The sequence below is a fragment of the Coregonus lavaretus genome (assembly GCF_964263955.1).
Source record: "Coregonus lavaretus genome assembly, chromosome: 5".
Lineage (NCBI taxonomy): Eukaryota > Metazoa > Chordata > Actinopteri > Salmoniformes > Salmonidae > Coregonus > Coregonus lavaretus.
This window is the reverse complement of record NC_139992.1, coordinates 59,108,990-59,135,050: the sequence shown is the minus strand read 5'-3', so window position 1 is coordinate 59,135,050 and position 26,061 is coordinate 59,108,990. Positions and strand designations below refer to the sequence as shown.

The window sequence follows — 26,061 nt, the reverse complement described above, 5'->3', positions numbered from 1 at the left end:
ATAACATTGAACACCTCCAAATTGGCACCATTTTCGAATTCCCAGAATGCCACACAGCTGCATTTGCATAATTTGCAGCGATTCAGAAGCCATTTCATACTTCTCCAGATGTTACAACTTTACCAATTTGAATAACTGTCCTAATAATAAGCCATTTGTTAGTGCCTTTATTAAACATGATGCTTTGTGAATGCATTCATTCATGTTAAATATGGCATTAATTAATTAATTACATTTGTAAGTGGATTAATTGCATCTCTACTTAGGCTATCATCAAGAGAGTATCACAGCTTTATTAGCTTTATGTAGCTAATAATAGCTAGCTTTTACATAGCTTACTCTAACATGTTACTGTATTTTCTCTTTCAGCCTTGGAAGTGGGAAAAAGGGACATCATTTTTCTCATTGACAGCACTATGGGCGCCACAATGATCAACTCTCTTCGTGAGTTTATCAAAAGGTTTGTTGACACCATGCCGATCGGACCGGATCAAGTGCAAGTGGGTGTGGCCCAGTTCAGCAACGCTGCCAGGCTTGAGATTGAGCTGAACGCATATGGATCCAAGGAAGACCTGAGTGCGGCCCTGGGCAGACTCAAGCCAAGACCAGGACAAGCGGTGAACATTGGGGCGGCCCTGGACTTTGTGAGGACCAACATGCTGAGGGCTGACAAGGGGAGTCGTATTCAGCATGGCGTGCCCCAGCTGGTTCTGTTAATGACCAGTAAGAAGTCCAGCGACAGTGTGGAGAAGGCTGCTGAGGCACTGCAGCACATGGGGGTTCTGACCCTGGCTGCCGGCTCTAAGGCTGCCGATGAGCAGGAGCTGAAGCAGATTGCCTTTGATGAGAGCTTGGTGTTCATGCTGAAGGACTTCCGCATATTGCTCCGCAACCCCAAGGTGATTGTCTCTCCCCTCTCCACTCTATCGGGGATTGTGGTGACTGAGGAACCCACAGAGCCAGGTAATGCTCCTATCCTATCATTACTATGATTGATGCTAGCTACTTAAATTTAATTTATACCTAACGTGTAAGGTGACATTTTCTTATCCCAAGACTCCATAAGGCATTTAAAAATAATTGACATCTAATATTTGTGACTCGAATATTAGAATAGATGTAATTGTGTTATATATCTCCCCTGTTATCCCCAGTGGTTGAAATTACAACAGTGCAGACCCAGCGAGTAGTCAGAGACATCGTCTTTATGGTGGATGGCTCTAGCTACGTTGGGGGTGCCAACCTTCCGTACGTGCAGGATTTCATTGCCGGTGTGGTAAACCAGCTGGACGTGCGGCCCGACAGGGTGCGCATCGGCCTCATGCAGTTCACAGAGAACCCAAAGATTGAATTCTACCTGAACACGCACAACACAAAGCAAGATGTGCTGGCCAGCCTTGGTCAGCTCAGGCTAATGGGAGGGTCTGCTTTGAACACGGGAGCAGCTATGGATTACGCCCTTACCAACATGTTCCAGGCCTCGACTGGGTCACGTAAGAGGCAAGGTGTCCAACAGGTGCTTCTTCTGATCACTGGAGGCCCATCCCAGGATGAGGTTAAAAGGATAGCAGACAAAGTGGCCGTGGCGGGTGTACTGACCTTCACAGTCAGTGCTGGCCAGGCAGATGAGGCCCTCTTGAAGACGGTCGCTTTTGTTCCAGACTTGGCTTACCATGAAAGCATATTTGCTAACCTGCCAAGTGTTGTTGAACAGATCATGACTCCTTTGATTACTGTGGTCGGAGATACAGACATTGCAGTAACAGACATTGAAATAACTGAGGAACCTGGTGAGCTTTATGTTGTATTTTAGCTTTATTGCTACATGTTGGGTTAAACAGTGGATATTAAATATTAAAACATTTTAAATGGTATGAAAGACTGCATAATAATGCTATTGACTGAGAAAACTGAAGGTGGTGTTTCCTTTCCTCTTTTCTTACAGCAGTCGTTGGAGGCGAGAGGGATGTTGCGTTCCTGATTGACGGCTCTGATAATGTCCGAGCAGATTTCCCCTACATCCGGGACTTTATCATCAAAGTCATTGAGCCTCTTGATATTGGACAAGATAGAGTCCGGATTTCAGTTGTCCAACATAGTGAGAGGCCAGCTCCCAACTTCTACCTGAATACATATAAGGATAAGGCTGAAGTGTTAAGGGCCGTTAATGATCTAAGACTGTCCGGTGGACGGAGTCTAAACACTGGAATGGCCTTGAAATTCATGAAGGACACCATCCTGTCTCCGGTTCATGGTAGCCGTGCGGCCCAAAATGTCCCCCAGTTTTTGATTGTTTTGACCGGAGGCAAGTCTAAGGATAGCGTGAAGGAATCTGCTGGCGCTTTAAAGACCGATGGAGTGGTACCATTTGGCGTTGGTGTCAAGGATGCAGACCCTAAGCAAATCGAGGAGATTTCTCACAACCCATCCTTTGCTTTCAACGTGAAGGAATTCAGCCAGCTCAATACGGTCCAACAAAGGCTCAATAGCTATGTGAGCCTTCCCAAGGAAAAGCTGAAGGTTGTCCTGGAGGAAGGTAAGCAAAAGCTTTTCTAATGTTCTGTGTTGTGTGAAATGTCTGTCATTGTCTTCGCTCTTGATGATGCTCTTTGTGCTGTGATGTCTGTTTCTTCTAAATGTGCCTTGTTTGTTGTGTCTCAGCCTCTGTTCATACTGATGCTATCTCAGTTCATGCTGATGCTGTGAAAAGAGATATTGTATTCCTGCTGGATGGTTCTGATGGCACAAGGAGTGGATTCCCAGCATTGCGAGACTTTGTTCAAAGTGTAGTGGATAAACTCTCTGTGGAGGAAAACAGAGACAGAGTTTCTCTGGTTCAGTACGCTGACAAACCAGAGGCCCATTTCTATCTGAACTCGCAAAAAACAAAGGATGCCGTTATTCACGCCATAAGTAATATGAGACACAAGGGTGGAAGGAGCGTAAACACTGGGGCAGCTCTCCAGTTTGTGAGACACCACATCTTTACTGCCTCCTCTGGCAGTAGACGACTGGAAGGTGTGCCCCAGATCCTGATCCTTTTGACTAGCAAGAAATCCAGAGATGATGTTAAGGGCCCTGCTGTAGCTCTTAAAGATCTGGAAATTGTGTCAATGGTGGTCGGAGTTGGGGATGCCAATGTCCGTGAGTTGGAAATTATTTCCTTCCAACCTGGTTTCACATTCCAGGTCGCTGAGTTCTCTGAGTTGCCCTCAATCCAGCCACAGCTTGTTGCTACACTTAAAAGAATGTCAAAAGACACAGAAGAATCTGTGGCTCCTGTGACTCATGGAATTCCTGATTTAGTAGGTAAGAACTTCCGCTTGGATATGAGTATGCTAAATACAAGAAACATACCATATTCTTTATCTTTGGAACAATGCTGAAATTTAAGCATGATAAATACATGGATTAGCCTTTTGTAAACATAGTCTCAGTAGAGTATTTCCTACAATGTCGATACATTGTGCATTTTGGTAGAAAGGTGCTAGTATTTAGTTGCATGATTGAGAAACTCTTTGATTCAGAGCATTTATTGGCTTTTTATTCTCTTAAACCAAAAATAATTTCCCCCTATTTCACTCTATTCTCTCTCTTTCTCTCTTACCTCAACCATGTATGGATAAACTATGGCAAACTTGACATATTTTTGTTGAAAACATGGTTCCATGTTGTTCTTCTTGTGATTATATTTTCTCTGAACGGTAGTTTAGCGCTCCCAAAACCTGCACACAGTGTTCCAGCTTCTCAGTCACCCTTGCAGATATGCATGCAAATGTTTATTAATACAGACAACTAACCACAACTATAATCTTGCAGTAATTTCTTCTGTCAGTGATATTTTTCCACTGATGTCTTGTGTACATATTCAGCTTCAAACATTCTTAACAATGTTTGGTTGTTTTTTACATCTTACATGCCTGTTCTATAATATAATTGTTAGTCAATATATCCCATTTTTATCTATCTTCACCACCTAGTGGATACAGTGAGCAGCAAAAGGGATATAGTGTTTCTCCTTGATGGTTCAGACGACTCCAGAAATGGATTGCCTGCCATTAGAGAGTTTATACGAAGAATGGCCAATGAACTTGACATCGATGGGGACAATGTTCGAGTGGCTGTTGTGCAATACAGTGACGATGCTACAGAGTACTTCCACCTGAAAGCTCACAAAACCAAAAGGGCTGTCATCTACGCTGTTAGAAGCCTAAGGCATAAAGGAGGAAGACCCCGCAACACGGGGGCAGCTCTTCAGTATGTTAGGGACAATGTTTTCACTGCCTCGTCCGGGAGTCGACATCTGGAAGGGGTTCCTCAGATTTTGTTTTTGTTAATTGGTGGAGAGTCAAGTGACGATGTCACAGCTGCTGCATCTGATCTGAAACGCCTTAGGGTTCTTTCTTTTGCCATTGGGATGAAAAATGTCAGTCAAGAGGAGCTGCAGATCATTGCCTACTCTTCCAGATTTCTTTTTAACCTACCAGTCTTTGGTGAACTTTTGTCCATACAGCCAGAGATCCTTGCCTTTGTCCAGTCAAAAATGGGAATTGAGCCCCCCACTATTGTCGGTAAGAGCTGCCATGACTCTGAGTTAAGAATTAAGTTGACTTTCCCAGATGTCAATACTTTTTCTTCTATCAAATATTGGTCTTGACTAGTTTGATTACTTATGTATGCACCATTCTTTGAAGAAAATCAGTGTATCAGTTTAAATTCCCTCAAACTGCCTGCTTTGAATAGAGGCCAGCATCTTTGAATGGTTACGCTATATAGTCCTACTTATATAAACAAAACACCAGAGATGGTGCTGGGATGGTTACTGTTCTGCTTGCATCAAATACATTTCTATTGGCATACAAATCCTCTCTTTCTTGTTCCACATTCCAGAAATCTAATTATATTCTTGATTGTTTAAAATCAGGAAACTATGCTTTTCTGGTCCTCTCAGCGTAAGCTCATTTTTGAGCCAATGATACGGTATATCATTGTCTAGTTGTTTTAAGCTAGTTTAGATTCTCCTCTGTCTTATGCATACAATCTTCCCCTTTCTTCATGTGTTTGATTTCACATCTTGAATTTTTGTCCTTAGACTGAAGCTCTTTATCTACAAACTTTCTTAAATGTTTTGACATTTGAGACCATTTTAAATCACTTTATTTTCACGTACTATTTCTTTGCATGTTGCATAGAGCTATGTAATGACGTGATAGTCATCATAGTTAAAATTTATAATGGAGAATATTTCGGACCATTTTGCAATGGATAGGTCTACTTTACAACATTCTATTGATATGCTGTCCTTGTGCATGCATTAATGCATATATGTAGTGGTTTTATTATTAAATAGGTCCTTCAATGTTTTCTTAGCTGAATTAGATGCTGCACAGAGAGACATAGTGTTCCTATTGGATGGGTCTGATGATACTAGGAGAGGATTTCCAGCCATGCGTGGCTTTGTTCAAAGAGTGGTGGAGAACCTCAATGTTGGAGAGAACGAAGATCGAGTTTCTGTGGTTCAGTACAGCAGAAATCCAGAGGCCCATTTCTTACTGAGCACATATCCAGAAAAAATAAGTGTTCTAGGTTCTATTCGAAGCCTACAGCACAAAGGGGGTAGACCCCTCAACACCGGGGCAGCCCTCCAGTACGTAAAGGACAACGTCTTTACTGCCTCCTCTGGAAGCAGAGGCCAAGAAGGCGTCCCTCAGATACTGATACTGCTAAGTGGTGGCAAATCTCAAGATGATGTTGGAGGTGCTGCTGCAGCTTTGAAACAGGACAGAATTGTACCATTCAGTATTGGAACGAGGAATTCAGACATACTAGAGCTCCAAATGATAGCACATATTCCCTCCTATGCCCTTTCTGTCCCTCTGTTTGATGACCTTGAAAGCATTCAACAGCAGCTTTTGTCATTTGTAAAAAGGGTCCCTCGTCAGCCAAGAGTGTATCAACCATCTTTAGTAGGTAAGGAGTTTTTTCTCTACCTCCTTCATTAGCCCTTTAATCTGTCACATTTCAGGTTACTACATTCTTGCGGAAAATTCAGGTCATTCATGATACTGCTTTATGCATGTCTTTTGAAAAATGTTGGTATCATTTGCTAGTCACAAATATACATGATCTTTCTTGATCATTTTACCTGTGAATTTCATTTAATTAATGTGCATTTCTAGATAACACTGAATCCAAACAACGGGACGTTGTATTTTTACTGGATGGCTCTGATGAAACTCTAAATGGATTTGAGGCAATGCGTGACTTTGTTCAAAGAGTAGTGGAGAAACTCACTGTGCAGGAGAAAAGAGATCGAGTCTCTGTGGTCCAGTATAGCAAAGAACCAGAGGCCCACTTCTATCTGAACACTTACACAACAAAGCAAGACGTTGTTAACACTATAAGACACCTGAGGCACAAAGGAGGGATCACCCTCAACACTGGGGCAGCTCTCCAGTATGTCAGGGATAACGTCTTTACTGCCTCCTCCGGAAGTAGACGCCAAGAGGGCATCCCTCAGATTCTGGTTTTATTGAGTGGGGGAAGGTCCAATGATGATGTCAGAAATGCAGTGACAAACTTGAAAGCAATTGGTGTGATGACAATAGTGGTGGGAATGAGGAATGCTGATACACTTGAGCTTCAAACTATTTCAGATGAACCCAGCTATGCTTTCTCTGCTCCAAATTACAATGATCTCCCAAACATTCAACAGCAAGTGTTCTCTGCTGTTGAGAGAGTTGAAATGACCACTCCTAACTTGCCAACAACATTAATAGGTAAGAATGCAATCATGGCAACGGTTATGCTATAGTTGGTCATTTAAGTTAGCATAATATTTATGTATTTCATTTCACAAAACACAAAGGTGTTTGTTGAATTCCCTAAATGTATATTAAAAAAGTTATTATTTGCCATTAACCCATTTTATAAATGGTTATAGATGCAACAACTGACGACAGGAGGGACATTGTATTTTTACTTGATGGTTCTGATGATTCCCGAAGAAGATTCCCAGATATTCAAGACTTTATGCAGAGAGTAGTGGAGAAACTCAATGTAGATGGGAACAAAGATCATGTGTCTGTGGTTCAGTACAGTGACACAGCAGAGGTTAATTTCAACTTGGGTATGCATTCAACAAAAGATGAAGTTCTTGATGCTGTAAGAGATCTGAGGCACAAAGGAGGAAGTCCTCTAAATACTGGAGCAGCTCTCCAGTATGTGAGGGACAATGTCTTTACTGCCTCCAGTGGAAGTAGAAGCCTGCAAGGTGTTCCACAGATACTAATACTGCTGAGTGGTGGAAGATCTAGAGATGATATCAGAACCCCTGTCACAAAGCTCAAAGAAATGGGAGTCATTTCAATCGGTATTGGCACAGGAGATGCAGACACACTTGAACTACAAACAATATCTCATGAACCAAATTATGCCCTTTCTATTACTGATTTTGAAGACATTCCCACAATTCAGCAAGAATTGTTGTCATTGTTAACAGAAGCATCCCATCAACCAGAGCCAACTGCTCCTACCATGCATTTTGGTAAGCTGTGGGCATTTCTATTTTTTTGCAGTGTCACGTGTTCTCTGCATTTAGGTAAATTATCTTATCTATGTCATTGCATGTCCTTTAAGGAAACCATAGACTTGTGTCCAAGATATTTCACCTTTAGATAATAAGATTATTGAGATGTCAGTTGGACAATGGTTTTATGCTAGCAAAGACCTTGATATCACTGCAGTTGCTTTCTGTGCTCTCTTAGACAAAAGTGCCTTTCCTTTCCCTCTGCAACTTTTCTTTACCTTCATTTCAGAATCTGACAAAAAGGATGTTGTATTTCTTATTGACGGATCTGACAACTCTAAAACTGGTATTGAGGGGATTCGCCGCTTTGCAGAGAAAGTAGTGGAGATTCTTAATGTGGAGGAAAATGGTGACCGGGTGGCCCTTGTTCAGTACAGTCGGAATGCCACACCCAATTTCTATCTGAATTCCTACTCTTCTAAAAATGATGTGCTCACTTCAATAAGATCCATGAGACACAAAGTTGGAAGACCCCTCAACACTGGCACAGCACTGCAGTTTGTGAGAGACCATGTCTTTACTGCTTCAGCTGGAGGCAGAAGTGCTGAGGGTGTGCCTCAATATCTATTTGTCTTCAGTGGTGGGAGATCTAGTGATGATATAAGGGGACCAGCACAGTCATTGAGAGGGGATGGAGTAAGAACATTTAGCATTGGAACAAGGAATGCTGATACATTGGAGTTACAAATCATATCTTTTACACCAGGACACTCTTTTTCTGTTGCCAATTTTAACAACCTTGACAGCATACACTCTTCAGTGACGGCTGTAATAAATGGTTTTCAGGAAACACCTGAAATTTCAACTGTCCTTGGTAAGATTATTAAGATAGCTTTTTAAAATCACAAATTCACAGTCATTCACTGAGAATCTATTCAAAATCATACTATTAGAGAGCAGCATTGTCATACAATTGAATACAAAATGATGTGATTTCAGTACAGATGTGCAGGATCTATTGGTTGTGCAATTAATATTTTTGCTAATTTCAGACAATTCCACTTTCTTGACATCAGCTATCCAGATGATGGATGGGGTTGATGTTGTATTTCTACTTGATGGATCTGATGAGATGCGAGAAGGTGTCCAATCAATATGTGATTTTCTTGGCCAATTTGTTGAACATCTAGACATCGGGCCAGACAAAGCACAAGTTGCTGTTATCCAGTACAGTAAAACACCTACCACTCATTTCCTATTGAACACATACTCATCGAAGAGTGATATCATGGCAGAAGTACGCAATATCAATCTTGAAGGAGGAGGGCCCCTCAACACTGGGGAAGCTCTTGATTATGTTAAAAACAATGTATTTAATACCTCCTCAGGAAGCAGACGCCAAGAGGGCATCCCTCAGATACTGATACTACTAAGTGGGGGAAAATCACAAGATGATGTTCTGGTTCCATCTGAGAGTCTGAAGGCGGCTGGAATTGTGCTTTTGACTGTTGGGGTCAAATACGCAGATGGAGCGGAGATGCAGAGCATTGCATACAGTCCTAATCATGCATATTTGCTTAGAGAGTTTTCTGACCTTTCTCTTGTTAGACAACAGTTGCTCTCAGCAGTTGTCTCTCATAAAGATACAGTAAGACAGGGCTTAGGTGAGTGAAACATCAATCATTTTCAAAATATGCAGCTTATGCTGTCGCTTGAAATGTGTGTAATATACCATGCACACTTTGCTGATTTAGTTCAATTTTCATCCTAGTTCAAGGTTCCAGTGTGAAAAGAGACATTGTTTTCCTCCTCGATGGATCTGATGATGTAAGGAGTAGATTCACAGCAATACGAGAGTTTGTTGCGAAAGTGGTGGAAAAATTTGATGTGGACCAGGGAAAAGATCAAGTTGCTGTACTGCAGTACAGCAACAGTGCAGCAGTGAACTTCAACCTGAATGCATACAAGACAAAAGATGATGTGCTTACAGCAGTCAGAAATCTGAGGCCCAAGGGTGGGAGGCCTCAATACACTGGCTCAGCCCTCCAGTTTGTGAAGGACAATGTCTTTACTAATAATGCTGCAAGTCGACGTCATGAGGGTGCGGAACAGATCCTAGTGCTACTGACTGGTGGCAGATCTAGAGATTCTCCTCAAGGTCCTTCCAGGGCCCTCAAGACTTTGGGGGTTGTAACATTTGCAATTGGATCAAAGATGACTGATTTGGTTGAAATGCAATCAATATCATCTCTTCCAAATTATTCTTATTCAGTCCAAGATTTTGCAAACCTTCAAACCATCCAGCAAAGTTTGGAGACACATCTTGCTCAAGTAAGACCACAGGAGGAAACTAGAGTTGGTAAGAAAAAATGCAACTTTTATATGGGAAATGATGATTTTCGATTTAGAATTATTAAAGAACAACATAGTTTATTGACATAACAGGTCGTATGGTTTTTATATCTATTTTTTTTTATTGTGTATCGGACAGTGGAAACAGTGGAAAGTGATGGAAATAGGAGAGATATTGTGTTTCTTCTGGATGGATCAGATAACACCAGAAAAGGATTCCCAGCTATTCAGGATTTCCTCCAAAACATCATTGAAAATCTCAATGTGGAACAAAAAAACGACAGAGTGGCTGTGGTACAGTTTAGTAACGGTGCAGTGGCAAATTTCTATTTGAATTCATTTCTGAGGAAGAAAGAAATGTTGAATTCTGTGAGGGGACTCTCACACAAAGGGGGAAGACCACTTAATACTGGAGCAGCTCTGAAGTTTGTGAAAGAACATTTATTCACAACCTCCTCTGGGAGTAGACACTTGGAGGGTGTGAAACAAATATTAATTCTCTTCAGTAGTGGAAGGTCAAGAGACGATGTGGATGCACCAGTCTCTGCTCTCAAGGAGCTTGGGGTGTTGGTTTTTGGAATTGGAACAAGGAGCTCTGACAGCAGAGAATTACAGAAGATATCCTATGACCCCAGTTATGCTCTCTCTGTGTCTGAATTTACTGACCTCCCCAACATCCAGCAGCAGCTTCTTTCTGCCATGAGCACTGCCGTTATACAGGTCACAACCATGACACCAACACTAAAACCAGCAATACTAGGTAAGAAAAATATGGTTTTGAACTGTTCCATTTCCTCATTTACATGAGGATAGAGCATTTGATAGCTTAGACATTTTGGGTAGATGCACCTGAGGAATTTCATGTTGGTTTCATTTCATAACTCTGTAGCAATGTTCCCTATGACAGAACTCAGACCAAAGCACAAATTGCCACTTTCTTTGAATAGTTGTTTGCGATAATGAACAGAAGAAGCTTTGTCCTGTTTTCCCTTACCTATGCAACATGTAATATGACTCTTTATCTGAACCTTCACATTCCCTAGTTGAGAGTCAGGCTCCCAGGAGGGATGTTGTGTTCTTATTGGATGGATCTGATGGCACTAGGAGTGGATTCCCAGCAATGCGTGACTTTGTTCAAAGAGTGGTGGAGACACTCAGTGTGGATGAGAACAAAGATCGAGTTGCCGTTGTCCAGTACAGTAGAGATCCATCCGCCCAATTCTATCTGAACACATACACAACAAAGGGAGAGATTCTCAACACTGTAAGAGGTCTGCGACACAAAGGCGGGAGACCCCTCAACACTGGAGCAGCTCTCCAGTATGTGAGGGACAACGTCTTTACTGCCTCGTCCGGAAGCAGACGCTTGGAAAGCGTTCCACAGCTACTGATTCTGTTGAGTGGTGGAAGGTCCGTTGACAATGTTGACATTCCAGCCTCTGCTCTGAAGGAGCTTGGGGTCTTGGTCTTTGGAATTGGAACAAGGAGCTCTGATAGCAGAGAATTGCAGAGGATATCACATGATCCCAGTTACGCTCTGTCTGTCTCAGACTTCACTGACCTTCCAAGCATCCAGCAGCAACTTCTGTCCTCGGTGGAGGCAGTAGTTATTGATGTTACTCCAGAATTACCAACAGTTTTAGGTAGGTGTTATCACTGTGAATTAAGAGTCAGGATGTGTTAGCAAAATGGCAGCTGAGTCTTAGAAACGACTATATCATTTGGCCAAAAACACCACATTTGATCAGTCTGCTTGACATCATCTATTTATTTTCTCAGTTGATCATGACACCGCCAGAAAGGATGTGGTATTCCTTCTGGATGGTTCTGATGGCACAAGAAATGGATTCCCAGCAATGCGTGATTTTGTTCACAGAGTAGTAGAGAAACTCAATGTGGGGGGAGACAAAGACCGTGTTTCTGTGGTCCAGTACGGTAGAGATCAAGAAGTTAATTTCTATCTGAACACATACACCATGAAGGATGACATTCTTGACATCGTCAGAGGTCTGAGGCACAGAGGAGGTAGATCCCTCAACACTGGGGCAGCCCTCCAGTATGTAAGGGACAACGTCTTTACTGCCTCCTCAGGAAGCAGAAGCCAAGAGGGTGTCCCTCAGATGCTGATACTGCTGAGTGGCGGGAGGTCCAATGATAATGTTGATATACCCGTTTCTACCCTGAAAGAGAGTGGGGTCTTGATCTTTGGCATTGGAAACAGAAATTCTAGCAGAGAGGTTCAAAGGATTGCCACTGACCCTAGCTATTCCCAGTCTGTTTCTGAATTCTCTGATCTCCCCAGCATTCAGGAGAAGTTTTTCTCCTCACTCATTACTGTACACGTTGACACCACACCCATATCCCCAACAGTCATAGGTAAGACCGGATGCATTATCTAGGAAAACGAAAACAACAAACACATATTTCAGTTTCAGGTTTGATGAAGCAATGTTGACATATATTTTCTGTTTTGTTTCTGATACTCTTAGTGGACCTAAGCATTGCCAGAAAGGATGTAGTATTCTTGCTGGATGGTTCTGATGGCACTAGGAATGGCTTCCCAGCAATGCGTGACTTTGTTCAAAGAGTAGTGGAGAAACTCACTGTTGTGGAGAACAGAGATCGAGTCTCTGTGGTCCAGTATAGTAGAGAACCAGAGGCCCACTTCTATCTGAACACTTACACAACAAAAGAAGAGGTTGTTGACACCATAAGAGGCTTGAAGCACAAAGGAGGGAGACCCCTCAACACTGGAGCAGCTCTCCAGTATGTCAGGGACAACGTCTTTACTGCCTCCTCCGGAAGCAGACGCTTGGAAAGCGTTCCACAGCTACTGATTCTGTTGAGTGGTGGAAGGTCCGTTGACAATGTTGACACGCCAGCCTCTGCTCTGAAGGAGCTTGGGGTCTTGGTCTTTGGAATTGGAACAAGGAGCTCTGATAGCAGAGAATTGCAGAGGATATCACATGATCCCAGTTACGCTCTGTCTGTCTTAGACTACAATGACCTTCCAAGCATCCAGCAGCAACTTCTGTTTTCGGTGGAGGCAGTAGTTCTTGATGTTACTCCAGAATTACCAACAGTTTTAGGTATGTGTTATCACTGTGAATTAAGAGTCAGACTGTGTTAGCAAAATGGCAGCTGAGTCTTTGAAACGACTATATCATTTGGCCAAAAACACCACATTTGATCAGTCTGCTTGACATAATCTATTTATTTTCTCAGTTGATCATGACACCGCCAGAAAGGATGTGGTATTCCTTCTGGATGGTTCTGATGGCACAAGAAATGGATTCCCAGCAATGCGTGATTTTGTTCACAGAGTAGTAGAGAAACTCAATGTGGGGGGAGACAAAGACCGTGTTTCTGTGGTCCAGTACGGTAGAGATCAAGAAGTTAATTTCTATCTGAACACATACACCATGAAGGATGACATTCTTGACATCGTCAGAGGTCTGAGGCACAGAGGAGGTAGATCCCTCAACACTGGGGCAGCCCTCCAGTATGTAAGGGACAACGTCTTTACTGCCTCCTCAGGAAGCAGAAGCCAAGAGGGTGTCCCTCAGATGCTGATACTGCTGAGTGGCGGGAGGTCCAATGATAATGTTGATATACCCGTTTCTGCCCTGAAAGAGAGTGGGGTCTTGATCTTTGGCATTGGAAACAGAAATTCTAGCAGAGAGGTTCAAAGGATTGCCACTGACCCTAGCTATTCCCAGTCTCTTTCTGAATTCTCTGATCTCCCCAGCATCCAGGAGAAGTTTTTCTCCTCACTCATTACTGTACACGTTGACACCACACCCATATCCCCAACAGTCATAGGTAAGACCGGATGCATTATCTAGGAAAACGAAAACAACAAACACATATTTCAGTTTCAGGTTTGATGAAGCAATGTTGAAATATATTTTCTGTTTTGTTTCTGATACTCTTAGTGGACCTAAGCATTGCCAGAAAGGATGTAGTATTCTTGCTGGATGGTTCTGATGGCACTAGGAATGGCTTCCCAGCAATGCGTGACTTTGTTCAAAGAGTAGTGGAGAAACTCACTGTTGTGGAGAACAGAGATCGAGTCTCTGTGGTCCAGTATAGTAGAGAACCAGAGGCCCACTTCTATCTGAACACTTACACAACAAAAGAAGAGGTTGTTGACACCGTAAGAGGCTTGAAGCACAAAGGAGGGAGACCCCTCAACACTGGAGCAGCTCTCCAGTATGTCAGGGACTACGTCTTTACTGCTTCCTCTGGAAGTAGGCGCCTTGAAGGTGTTCCACAGATTCTGATACTGCTGAATGGTGGAAGGTCCTTTGACAACATAGATAGACCAGCCTCTGCTCTCAAGGAGCTTGGTGTCTTGGTGTTTGGAATTGGAACAACGAGCGCTGATAGCAGAGAATTACAGAAGATATCCTATGACCCCAGTTATGCTCTCTCTGTGTCAGAATTTACTGACCTCCCCAACATCCAGCAGCAGCTTCTTTCTGCCATGAGCACTGCCGTTATACAGGTCACAACCATGACACCAACACTAAAACCAGCAATACTAGGTAAGAAAAATGTGGTTTTGAACTGTTCCATTTCCTCATTTACATGAGGATAGAGCAGTTGATAGCTTAGACATTTTGGGTAGATGCACCTGAGGCCTTTCATGTTGGTTTCATTTCATACCTCTGTAGCAATGTTCCCTATGACAGAACTCAGACCAAAGCACAAATTGCCACTTTCTTTGAATAGTTGTTTGCGATAATGAACAGAAGAAGCTTTGTCCTGTTTTCCCTTACCTATGCAACATGTAATATGACTCTTTATCTGAACCTTCACATTCCCTAGTTAAGAGTCAGGCTCCCAGGAGGGATGTTGTGTTCTTAATGGATGGATCGGATGGCACTAGGAGTGGATTCCCAGCAATGCGTGACTTTGTTCAAAGAGTGGTGGAGACACTCAGTGTGGATGAGAACAAAGATCGCGTTGCCGTTGTCCAGTACAGTAGAGATCCATCCGCCCAATTCTATCTGAACACATACACAACAAAGGGAGAGATTCTCAACACTGTAAGAGGTCTGCGACACAAAGGCGGGAGACCCCTCAACACTGGAGCAGCTCTCCAGTATGTGAGGGACAACGTCTTTACTGCCTCGTCCGGAAGCAGACGCTTGGAAAGCGTTCCACAGCTACTGATTCTGTTGAGTGGTGGAAGGTCCGTTGACAATGTTGACATTCCAGCCTCTGCTCTGAAGGAGCTTGGGGTCTTGGTCTTTGGAATTGGAACAAGGAGCTCTGATAGCAGAGAATTGCAGAGGATATCACATGATCCCAGTTACGCTCTGTCTGTCTCAGACTTCACTGACCTTCCAAGCATCCAGCAGCAACTTCTGTCCTCGGTGGAGGCAGTAGTTATTGATGTTACTCCAGAATTACCAACAGTTTTAGGTATGTGTTATCACTGTGAATTAAGAGTCAGGATGTGTTAGCAAAATGGCAGCTGAGTCTTAGAAACGACTATATCATTTGGCCAAAAACACCACATTTGATCAGTCTGCTTGACATAATCTATTTATTTTCTCAGTTGATCATGACACCGCCAGAAAGGATGTGGTATTCCTTCTGGATGGTTCTGATGGCACAAGAAATGGATTCCCAGCAATGCGTGATTTTGTTCACAGAGTAGTAGAGAAACTCAATGTGGGGGGAGACAAAGACCGTGTTTCTGTGGTCCAGTACGGTAGAGATCAAGAAGTTAATTTCTATCTGAACACATACACCATGAAGGATGACATTCTTGACATCGTCAGAGGTCTGCGGCACAGAGGAGGTAGATCCCTCAACACTGGGGCAGCCCTCCAGTATGTAAGGGACAACGTCTTTACTGCCTCCTCAGGAAGCAGAAGCCAAGAGGGTGTCCCTCAGATGCTGATACTGCTGAGTGGCGGGAGGTCCAATGATAATGTTGATATACCCGTTTCTGCCCTGAAAGAGAGTGGGGTCTTGATCTTTGGCATTGGAAACAGAAATTCTAGCAGAGAGGTTCAAAGGATTGCCACTGACCCTAGCTATTCCCAGTCTGTTTCTGAATTCTCTGATCTCCCCAGCATTCAGGAGAAGTTTTTCTCCTCACTCATTACTGTACACGTTGACACCACACCCATATCCCCAACAGTCATAGGTAAGACCGGATGCATTATCTAGGAAAACGAAAACAACAAACACATATTTCAGTTTCAGGTTTGATGAAGCAATGTTGACATATATTTTCTGTTTTGTTTCTGATACTCTTAGTGGACCTAAGCATTGCCAGAAAGGATGTAGTATTCTTGCTGGATGGTTCTGATGGCACTAGGAATGGCTTCCCAGCAATGCGTGACTTTGTTCAAAGAGTAGTGGAGAAACTCACTGTTGTGGAGAACAGAGATCGAGTCTCTGTGGTCCAGTATAGTAGAGAACCAGAGGCCCACTTCTATCTGAACACTTACACAACAAAAGAAGAGGTTGTTGACACCATAAGAGGCTTGAAGCACAAAGGAGGGAGACCCCTCAACACTGGAGCAGCTCTCCAGTATGTCAGGGACAACGTCTTTACTGCCTCCTCCGGAAGCAGACGCTTGGAAAGCGTTCCACAGCTACTGATTCTGTTGAGTGGTGGAAGGTCCGTTGACAATGTTGACACGCCAGCCTCTGCTCTGAAGGAGCTTGGGGTCTTGGTCTTTGGAATTGGAACAAGGAGCTCTGATAGCAGAGAATTGCAGAGGATATCACATGATCCCAGTTACGCTCTGTCTGTCTCAGACTTCACTGACCTTCCAAGCATCCAGCAGCAACTTCTGTCCTCGGTGGAGGCAGTAGTTCTTGATGTTACTCCAGAATTACCAACAGTTTTAGGTATGTGTTATCACTGTGAATTAAGAGTCAGACTGTGTTAGCAAAATGGCAGCTGAGTCTTTGAAACGACTATATCATTTGGCCAAAAACACCACATTTGATCAGTCTGCTTGACATAATCTATTTATTTTCTCAGTTGATCATGACACCGCCAGAAAGGATGTGGTATTCCTTCTGGATGGTTCTGATGGCACAAGAAATGGATTCCCAGCAATGCGTGATTTTGTTCACAGAGTAGTAGAGAAACTCAATGTGGGGGGAGACAAAGACCGTGTTTCTGTGGTCCAGTACGGTAGAGATCAAGAAGTTAATTTCTATCTGAACACATACACCATGAAGGATGACATTCTTGACATCGTCAGAGGTCTGAGGCACAGAGGAGGTAGATCCCTCAACACTGGGGCAGCCCTCCAGTATGTAAGGGACAACGTCTTTACTGCCTCCTCAGGAAGCAGAAGCCAAGAGGGTGTCCCTCAGATGCTGATACTGCTGAGTGGCGGGAGGTCCAATGATAATGTTGATATACCCGTTTCTGCCCTGAAAGAGAGTGGGGTCTTGATCTTTGGCATTGGAAACAGAAATTCTAGCAGAGAGGTTCAAAGGATTGCCACTGACCCTAGCTATTCCCAGTCTCTTTCTGAATTCTCTGATCTCCCCAGCATCCAGGAGAAGTTTTTCTCCTCACTCATTACTGTACACGTTGACACCACACCCATATCCCCAACAGTCATAGGTAAGACCGGATGCATTATCTAGGAAAACGAAAACAACAAACACATATTTCAGTTTCAGGTTTGATGAAGCAATGTTGAAATATATTTTCTGTTTTGTTTCTGATACTCTTAGTGGACCTAAGCATTGCCAGAAAGGATGTAGTATTCTTGCTGGATGGTTCTGATGGCACTAGGAATGGCTTCCCAGCAATGCGTGACTTTGTTCAAAGAGTAGTGGAGAAACTCACTGTTGTGGAGAACAGAGATCGAGTCTCTGTGGTCCAGTATAGTAGAGAACCAGAGGCCCACTTCTATCTGAACACTTACACAACAAAAGAAGAGGTTGTTGACACCGTAAGAGGCTTGAAGCACAAAGGAGGGAGACCCCTCAACACTGGAGCAGCTCTCCAGTATGTCAGGGACTACGTCTTTACTGCTTCCTCTGGAAGTAGGCGCCTTGAAGGTGTTCCACAGATTCTGATACTGCTGAATGGTGGAAGGTCCTTTGACAACATAGATAGACCAGCATCTGCTCTCAAGGAGCTTGGTGTCTTGGTGTTTGGAATTGGAACAACGAGCGCTGATAGCAGAGAATTACAGAAGATATCCTATGACCCCAGTTATGCTCTCTCTGTGTCAGAATTTACTGACCTCCCCAACATCCAGCAGCAGCTTCTTTCTGCCATGAGCACTGCCGTTATACAGGTCACAACCATGACACCAACACTAAAACCAGCAATACTAGGTAAGAAAAATGTGGTTTTGAACTGTTCCATTTCCTCATTTACATGAGGATAGAGCAGTTGATAGCTTAGACATTTTGGGTAGATGCACCTGAGGCCTTTCATGTTGGTTTCATTTCATACCTCTGTAGCAATGTTCCCTATGACAGAACTCAGACCAAAGCACAAATTGCCACTTTCTTTGAATAGTTGTTTGCGATAATGAACAGAAGAAGCTTTGTCCTGTTTTCCCTTACCTATGCAACATGTAATATGACTCTTTATCTGAACCTTCACATTCCCTAGTTAAGAGTCAGGCTCCCAGGAGGGATGTTGTGTTCTTAATGGATGGATCGGATGGCACTAGGAGTGGATTCCCAGCAATGCGTGACTTTGTTCAAAGAGTGGTGGAGACACTCAGTGTGGATGAGAACAAAGATCGCGTTGCCGTTGTCCAGTACAGTAGAGATCCATCCGCCCAATTCTATCTGAACACATACACAACAAAGGGAGAGATTCTCAACACTGTAAGAGGTCTGCGACACAAAGGCGGGAGACCCCTCAACACTGGAGCAGCTCTCCAGTATGTGAGGGACAACGTCTTTACTGCCTCCTCCGGAAGCAGACGCTTGGAAAGCGTTCCACAGCTACTGATTCTGTTGAGTGGTGGAAGGTCCGTTGACAATGTTGACACGCCAGCCTCTGCTCTGAAGGAGCTTGGGGTCTTGGTCTTTGGAATTGGAACAAGGAGCTCTGATAGCAGAGAATTGCAGAGGATATCACATGATCCCAGTTACGCTCTGTCTGTCTCAGACTTCACTGACCTTCCAAGCATCCAGCAGCAACTTCTGTCCTCGGTGGAGGCAGTAGTTATTGATGTTACTCCAGAATTACCAACAGTTTTAGGTATGTGTTATCACTGTGAATTAAGAGTCAGGATGTGTTAGCAAAATGGCAGCTGAGTCTTAGAAACGACTATATCATTTGGCCAAAAACACCACATTTGATCAGTCTGCTTGACATCATCTATTTATTTTCTCAGTTGATCATGACACCGCCAGAAAGGATGTGGTATTCCTTCTGGATGGTTCTAATGGCACAAGAAATGGATTCCCAGCAATGCGTGATTTTGTTCACAGAGTAGTAGAGAAACTCAATGTGGGAGAAGACAAAGACCGTGTTTCTATGGTCCAGTACGGTAGAGATCAAGAAGTTAATTTCTATCTGAACACATACACCATGAAGGACGACATTCTTGACATCATCAAAGGTCTGAGGCACAGAGGAGGTAGACCCCTCAACACTGGGGCAGCCCTCCAGTATGTAAGGGACAACGTCTTTACTGCCTCCTCAGGAAGCAGAAGCCAAGAGGGTGTCCCTCAGATGCTGATACTGCTGAGTGGCGGGAGGTCCAATGATAATGTTGATATACCCGTTTCTGCCCTGAAAGAGAGTGGGGTCTTGATCTTTGGCATTGGAAACAGAAATTCTAGCAGAGAGGTTCAAAGGATTGCTACTGACCCTAGCTATTCCCAGTCTGTTTCTGAATTCTCTGATCTCCCCAGCATCCAGGAGAAGTTTTTCTCCTCACTCATTACTGTACACATTGACACCACACCCATGTCCCTAACAGTCATAGGTAAGACCGGATGCATTATCTTGGAAAACGAAAGCAACAAACACATATTTCAGTTTCAGGTTTGATGAAGCAATGTTGACATATATTTTCTGTTTTGTTTCTGATACTCTTAGAGGACATAAGCATCACCAGAAAGGATGTAGTATTCTTGCTGGATGGTTCTGATGGCACAAGGAATGGCTTCCCAGCAATGCGTGACTTTGTTCAAAGAGTAGTGGAGAAACTCACTGTTGTGGAGAACAGAGATCGAGTCTCTGTGGTCCAGTATAGCAGAGAACCAGAGGCCCACTTCTATCTGAACACTTACACAACAAAAGAAGACGTTGTTGACACCGTAAGAGGCTTGAAGCACAAAGGAGGGAGACCCCTCAACACTGGAGCAGCTCTCCAGTATGTCAGGGACAACGTCTTTACTGCCTCCTCCGGAAGCAGACGCTTGGAAAGCGTTCCACAGCTACTGATTCTGTTGAGTGGTGGAAGGTCCGTTGACAATGTTGACACGCCAGCCTCTGCTCTGAAGGAGCTTGGGGTCTTGGTCTTTGGAATTGGAACAAGGAGCTCTGATAGCAGAGAATTGCAGAGGATATCACATGATCCCAGTTACGCTCTGTCTGTCTCAGACTTCACTGACCTTCCAAGCATCCAGCAGCAACTTCTGTCCTCGGTGGAGGCAGTAGTTATTGATGTTACTCCAGAATTACCAACAGTTTTAGGTATGTGTTATCACTGTGAATTAAGAGTCAGACTGTGTTAGCAAAATGGCAGCTGAGTCTTAGAAACGACTATATCATTTGGCCAAAAACACCACATTTGATCAGTCTGCTTGACATAATCTATTTATTTTCTCAGTTGATCATGACACCGCCAGAAAGGATGTGGTATTCCTTCTGGGTGGTTCTGATGGCACAAGAAATGGATTCCCAGCAATGCGTGATTTTGTTCACAGAGTAGTAGAGAAACTCAATGTGGGAGAAGACAAAGACCGTGTTTCTGTGGTCCAGTACGGTAGAGATCAAGAAGTTAATTTCTATCTGAACACATACACCATGAAGGATGACATTCTTGACATCGTCAGAGGTCTGAGGCACAGAGGAGGTAGTTCCCTCAACACTGGGGCAGCCCTCCAGTATGTAAGGGACAACGTCTTTACTGCCTCCTCAGGAAGCAGAAGCCAAGAGGGTGTCCCTCAGATGCTGATACTGCTGAGTGGCGGGAGGTCCAATGATAATGTTGATATACCCGTTTCTGCCCTGAAAGAGAGTGGGGTCTTGATCTTTGGCATTGGAAACAGAAATTCTAGCAGAGAGGTTCAAAGGATTGCCACTGACCCTAGCTATTCCCAATCTGTTTCTGAATTCTCTGATCTCCCCAGCATCCAGGAGAAGTTTTTCTCCTCACTCATTACTGTACACGTTGACACCACACCCATATCCCCAACAGTCATAGGTAAGAACGGATGCATTATCTAGGAAAACGAAAGCAACAAACACATATTTCAGTTTCAGGTTTGATGACGCAATGTTGACATATATTTTATGTTTTGTTTCTGATACTCTTAGTGGAACTAAGCATTGCCAGAAAGGATGTAGTATTCTTGCTGGATGGTTCTGATGGCACTAGGAATGGCTTCCCAGCAATGCGTGACTTTGTTCAAAGAGTAGTGGAGAAACTCACTGTAGTGGAGAACAGAGATCGAGTCTCTGTGGTCCAGTATAGTAGAGAACCAGAGGCCCACTTCTATCTGAACACTTACACAACAAAAGAAGAGGTTGTTGACACCGTAAGAGGCTTGAAGCACAAAGGAGGGAGACCCCTCAACACTGGAGCAGCTCTCCAGTATGTCAGGGACTACGTCTTTACTGCTTCCTCTGGAAGTAGGCGCCTTGAAGGTGTTCCACAGATTCTGATACTTCTGAATGGTGGAAGGTCCTTTGACAACATAGATAGACCAGCCTCTGCTCTCAAGGAGCTTGGTGTCTTGGTGTTTGGAATTGAAACAACGAGCGCTGATAGCAGAGAATTACAGAAGATATCCTATGACCCCAGTTATGCTCTCTCTGTGTCAGAATTTACTGACCTCTCCAACATCCAGCAGCAGCTTCTTTCTGCCATGAGCACTGCCGTTATACAGGTCACAACCATGACACCAACACTAAAACCAGCAATACTAGGTAAGAAAAATATGGTTTTGAACTGTTCCATTTCCTCATTTACATGAGGATAGAGCAGTTGATAGCTTAGACATTTTGGGTAGATGCACCTGAGGCCTTTCATGTTGGTTTCATTTCATACCTCTGTAGCAATGGTCCCTATGACAGAACTCAGACCAAAGCACAAATTGCCACTTTCTTTGAATAGTTGTTTGCGATAATGAACAGAAGAAGCATTGTCCTGTTTTCCCTTACCTATGCAACATGTAATATGACTCTTTATCTGAACTTTCACATTCCCTAGTTAAGAGTCAGGCTCCCAGGAGGGATGTTGTGTTCTTACTGGATGGATCTGATGGCACTAGGAGTGGATTCCCAGCAATGCGTGACTTTGTTCAAAGAGTGGTGGAGACACTCAGTGTGGATGAGAACAAAGATCGCGTTGCCGTTGTCCAGTACAGTAGAGATCCATCCGCCCAATTCTATCTGAACACATACACAACAAAGGGAGAGATTCTCAACACTGTAAGAGGTCTGCGACACAAAGGCGGGAGACCCCTCAACACTGGAGCAGCTCTCCAGTATGTGAGGGACAACGTCTTTACTGCCTCCTCCGGAAGCAGACGCTTGGAAAGCGTTCCACAGCTACTGATTCTGTTGAGTGGTGGAAGGTCCGTTGACAATGTTGACACGCCAGCCTCTGCTCTGAAGGAGCTTGGGGTCTTGGTCTTTGGAATTGGAACAAGGAGCTCTGATAGCAGAGAATTGCAGAGGATATCACATGATCCCAGTTACGCTCTGTCTGTCTCAGACTTCACTGACCTTCCAAGCATCCAGCAGCAACTTCTGTCCTCGGTGGAGGCAGTAGTTATTGATGTTACTCCAGAATTACCAACAGTTTTAGGTATGTGTTATCACTGTGAATTAAGAGTCAGGATGTGTTAGCAAAATGGCAGCTGAGTCTTAGAAACGACTATATCATTTGGCCAAAAACACCACATTTGATCAGTCTGCTTGACATAATCTATTTATTTTCTCAGTTGATCATGACACCGCCAGAAAGGATGTGGTATTCCTTCTGGATGGTTCTGATGGCACAAGAAATGGATTCCCAGCAATGCGTGATTTTGTTCACAGAGTAGTAGAGAAACTCAATGTGGGGGGAGACAAAGACCGTGTTTCTGTGGTCCAGTACGGTAGAGATCAAGAAGTTAATTTCTATCTGAACACATACACCATGAAGGATGACATTCTTGACATCGTCAGAGGTCTGCGGCACAGAGGAGGTAGATCCCTCAACACTGGGGCAGCCCTCCAGTATGTAAGGGACAACGTCTTTACTGCCTCCTCAGGAAGCAGAAGCCAAGAGGGTGTCCCTCAGATGCTGATACTGCTGAGTGGCGGGAGGTCCAATGATAATGTTGATATACCCGTTTCTGCCCTGAAAGAGAGTGGGGTCTTGATCTTTGGCATTGGAAACAGAAATTCTAGCAGAGAGGTTCAAAGGATTGCCACTGACCCTAGCTATTCCCAGTCTGTTTCTGAATTCTCTGATCTCCCCAGCATTCAGGAGAAGTTTTTCTCCTCACTCATTACTGTACACGTTGACACCACACCCATATCCCCAACAGTCATAGGTAAGACCGGATGCATTATCTAGGAAAACGAAAACAACAAACACATATTTCAGTTTCAGGTTTGATGAAGCAATGTTGACATATATTTTCTGTTTTGTTTCTGATACTCTTAGTGGACCTAAGCATTGCCAGAAAGGATGTAGTATTCTTGCTGGATGGTTCTGATGGCACTAGGAATGGCTTCCCAGCAATGCGTGACTTTGTTCAAAGAGTAGTGGAGAAACTCACTGTTGTGGAGAACAGAGATCGAGTCTCTGTGGTCCAGTATAGTAGAGAACCAGAGGCCCACTTCTATCTGAACACTTACACAACAAAAGAAGAGGTTGTTGACACCATAAGAGGCTTGAAGCACAAAGGAGGGAGACCCCTCAACACTGGAGCAGCTCTCCAGTATGTCAGGGACAACGTCTTTACTGCCTCCTCCGGAAGCAGACGCTTGGAAAGCGTTCCACAGCTACTGATTCTGTTGAGTGGTGGAAGGTCCGTTGACAATGTTGACACGCCAGCCTCTGCTCTGAAGGAGCTTGGGGTCTTGGTCTTTGGAATTGGAACAAGGAGCTCTGATAGCAGAGAATTGCAGAGGATATCACATGATCCCAGTTACGCTCTGTCTGTCTCAGACTTCACTGACCTTCCAAGCATCCAGCAGCAACTTCTGTCCTCGGTGGAGGCAGTAGTTCTTGATGTTACTCCAGAATTACCAACAGTTTTAGGTATGTGTTATCACTGTGAATTAAGAGTCAGACTGTGTTAGCAAAATGGCAGCTGAGTCTTTGAAACGACTATATCATTTGGCCAAAAACACCACATTTGATCAGTCTGCTTGACATAATCTATTTATTTTCTCAGTTGATCATGACACCGCCAGAAAGGATGTGGTATTCCTTCTGGATGGTTCTGATGGCACAAGAAATGGATTCCCAGCAATGCGTGATTTTGTTCACAGAGTAGTAGAGAAACTCAATGTGGGGGGAGACAAAGACCGTGTTTCTGTGGTCCAGTACGGTAGAGATCAAGAAGTTAATTTCTATCTGAACACATACACCATGAAGGATGACATTCTTGACATCGTCAGAGGTCTGAGGCACAGAGGAGGTAGATCCCTCAACACTGGGGCAGCCCTCCAGTATGTAAGGGACAACGTCTTTACTGCCTCCTCAGGAAGCAGAAGCCAAGAGGGTGTCCCTCAGATGCTGATACTGCTGAGTGGCGGGAGGTCCAATGATAATGTTGATATACCCGTTTCTGCCCTGAAAGAGAGTGGGGTCTTGATCTTTGGCATTGGAAACAGAAATTCTAGCAGAGAGGTTCAAAGGATTGCCACTGACCCTAGCTATTCCCAGTCTCTTTCTGAATTCTCTGATCTCCCCAGCATCCAGGAGAAGTTTTTCTCCTCACTCATTACTGTACACGTTGACACCACACCCATATCCCCAACAGTCATAGGTAAGACCGGATGCATTATCTAGGAAAACGAAAACAACAAACACATATTTCAGTTTCAGGTTTGATGAAGCAATGTTGAAATATATTTTCTGTTTTGTTTCTGATACTCTTAGTGGACCTAAGCATTGCCAGAAAGGATGTAGTATTCTTGCTGGATGGTTCTGATGGCACTAGGAATGGCTTCCCAGCAATGCGTGACTTTGTTCAAAGAGTAGTGGAGAAACTCACTGTTGTGGAGAACAGAGATCGAGTCTCTGTGGTCCAGTATAGTAGAGAACCAGAGGCCCACTTCTATCTGAACACTTACACAACAAAAGAAGAGGTTGTTGACACCGTAAGAGGCTTGAAGCACAAAGGAGGGAGACCCCTCAACACTGGAGCAGCTCTCCAGTATGTCAGGGACTACGTCTTTACTGCTTCCTCTGGAAGTAGGCGCCTTGAAGGTGTTCCACAGATTCTGATACTGCTGAATGGTGGAAGGTCCTTTGACAACATAGATAGACCAGCATCTGCTCTCAAGGAGCTTGGTGTCTTGGTGTTTGGAATTGGAACAACGAGCGCTGATAGCAGAGAATTACAGAAGATATCCTATGACCCCAGTTATGCTCTCTCTGTGTCAGAATTTACTGACCTCCCCAACATCCAGCAGCAGCTTCTTTCTGCCATGAGCACTGCCGTTATACAGGTCACAACCATGACACCAACACTAAAACCAGCAATACTAGGTAAGAAAAATGTGGTTTTGAACTGTTCCATTTCCTCATTTACATGAGGATAGAGCAGTTGATAGCTTAGACATTTTGGGTAGATGCACCTGAGGCCTTTCATGTTGGTTTCATTTCATACCTCTGTAGCAATGTTCCCTATGACAGAACTCAGACCAAAGCACAAATTGCCACTTTCTTTGAATAGTTGTTTGCGATAATGAACAGAAGAAGCTTTGTCCTGTTTTCCCTTACCTATGCAACATGTAATATGACTCTTTATCTGAACCTTCA

The 26,061-nt window shown here is 43.8% G+C and overlaps 3 protein-coding genes across 6 annotated transcripts in view; all 3 read left to right on the top strand.

Annotated features, from left to right (window-relative positions):
• Positions 1–26,061, top strand: part of LOC311130043 (collagen alpha-3(VI) chain-like) — a 131,461-nt gene that overhangs the window by 45,295 nt on the left and 60,105 nt on the right. For all 4 annotated transcript variants that reach the window (XM_084162663.1, XM_084162665.1, XM_084162664.1 and 1 more), the window contains exons 3-5: positions 370–963; positions 1,155–1,790; positions 1,946–2,536. In XM_084162663.1, coding sequence (XP_084018789.1) covers positions 370–963; positions 1,155–1,790; positions 1,946–2,536 — 1,821 coding nt within the window. The remainder of the gene's footprint in view (positions 1–369; positions 964–1,154; positions 1,791–1,945; positions 2,537–26,061) is intronic.
• Positions 6,934–11,208, top strand: LOC311128767 (collagen alpha-3(VI) chain-like; the record flags this gene model as incomplete). The annotated part of the gene is made up of 3 exons (XM_084161011.1): positions 6,934–7,546; positions 10,020–10,600; positions 11,167–11,208. The coding sequence occupies 3 exons, from the start codon at positions 6,934–6,936 to the stop codon at positions 11,206–11,208; spliced, it is 1,236 nt and encodes a 411-aa protein (XP_084017137.1).
• On the top strand, positions 11,857–25,731 carry LOC311128766 (collagen alpha-3(VI) chain-like; the record flags this gene model as incomplete). The annotated part of the gene is made up of 24 exons (XM_084161010.1): positions 11,857–11,936; positions 12,183–12,256; positions 12,370–12,969; positions 13,106–13,472; positions 13,629–13,702; positions 13,816–14,427; positions 14,711–15,310; positions 16,157–16,756; positions 16,893–17,489; positions 17,603–18,214; positions 18,498–19,097; positions 19,234–19,600; positions 19,757–19,830; positions 19,944–20,543; positions 20,680–21,046; positions 21,203–21,276; positions 21,390–22,001; positions 22,285–22,884; positions 23,021–23,431; positions 23,731–24,330; positions 24,467–24,833; positions 24,990–25,063; positions 25,177–25,397; positions 25,684–25,731. The coding sequence occupies 24 exons, from the start codon at positions 11,857–11,859 to the stop codon at positions 25,729–25,731; spliced, it is 9,231 nt and encodes a 3,076-aa protein (XP_084017136.1).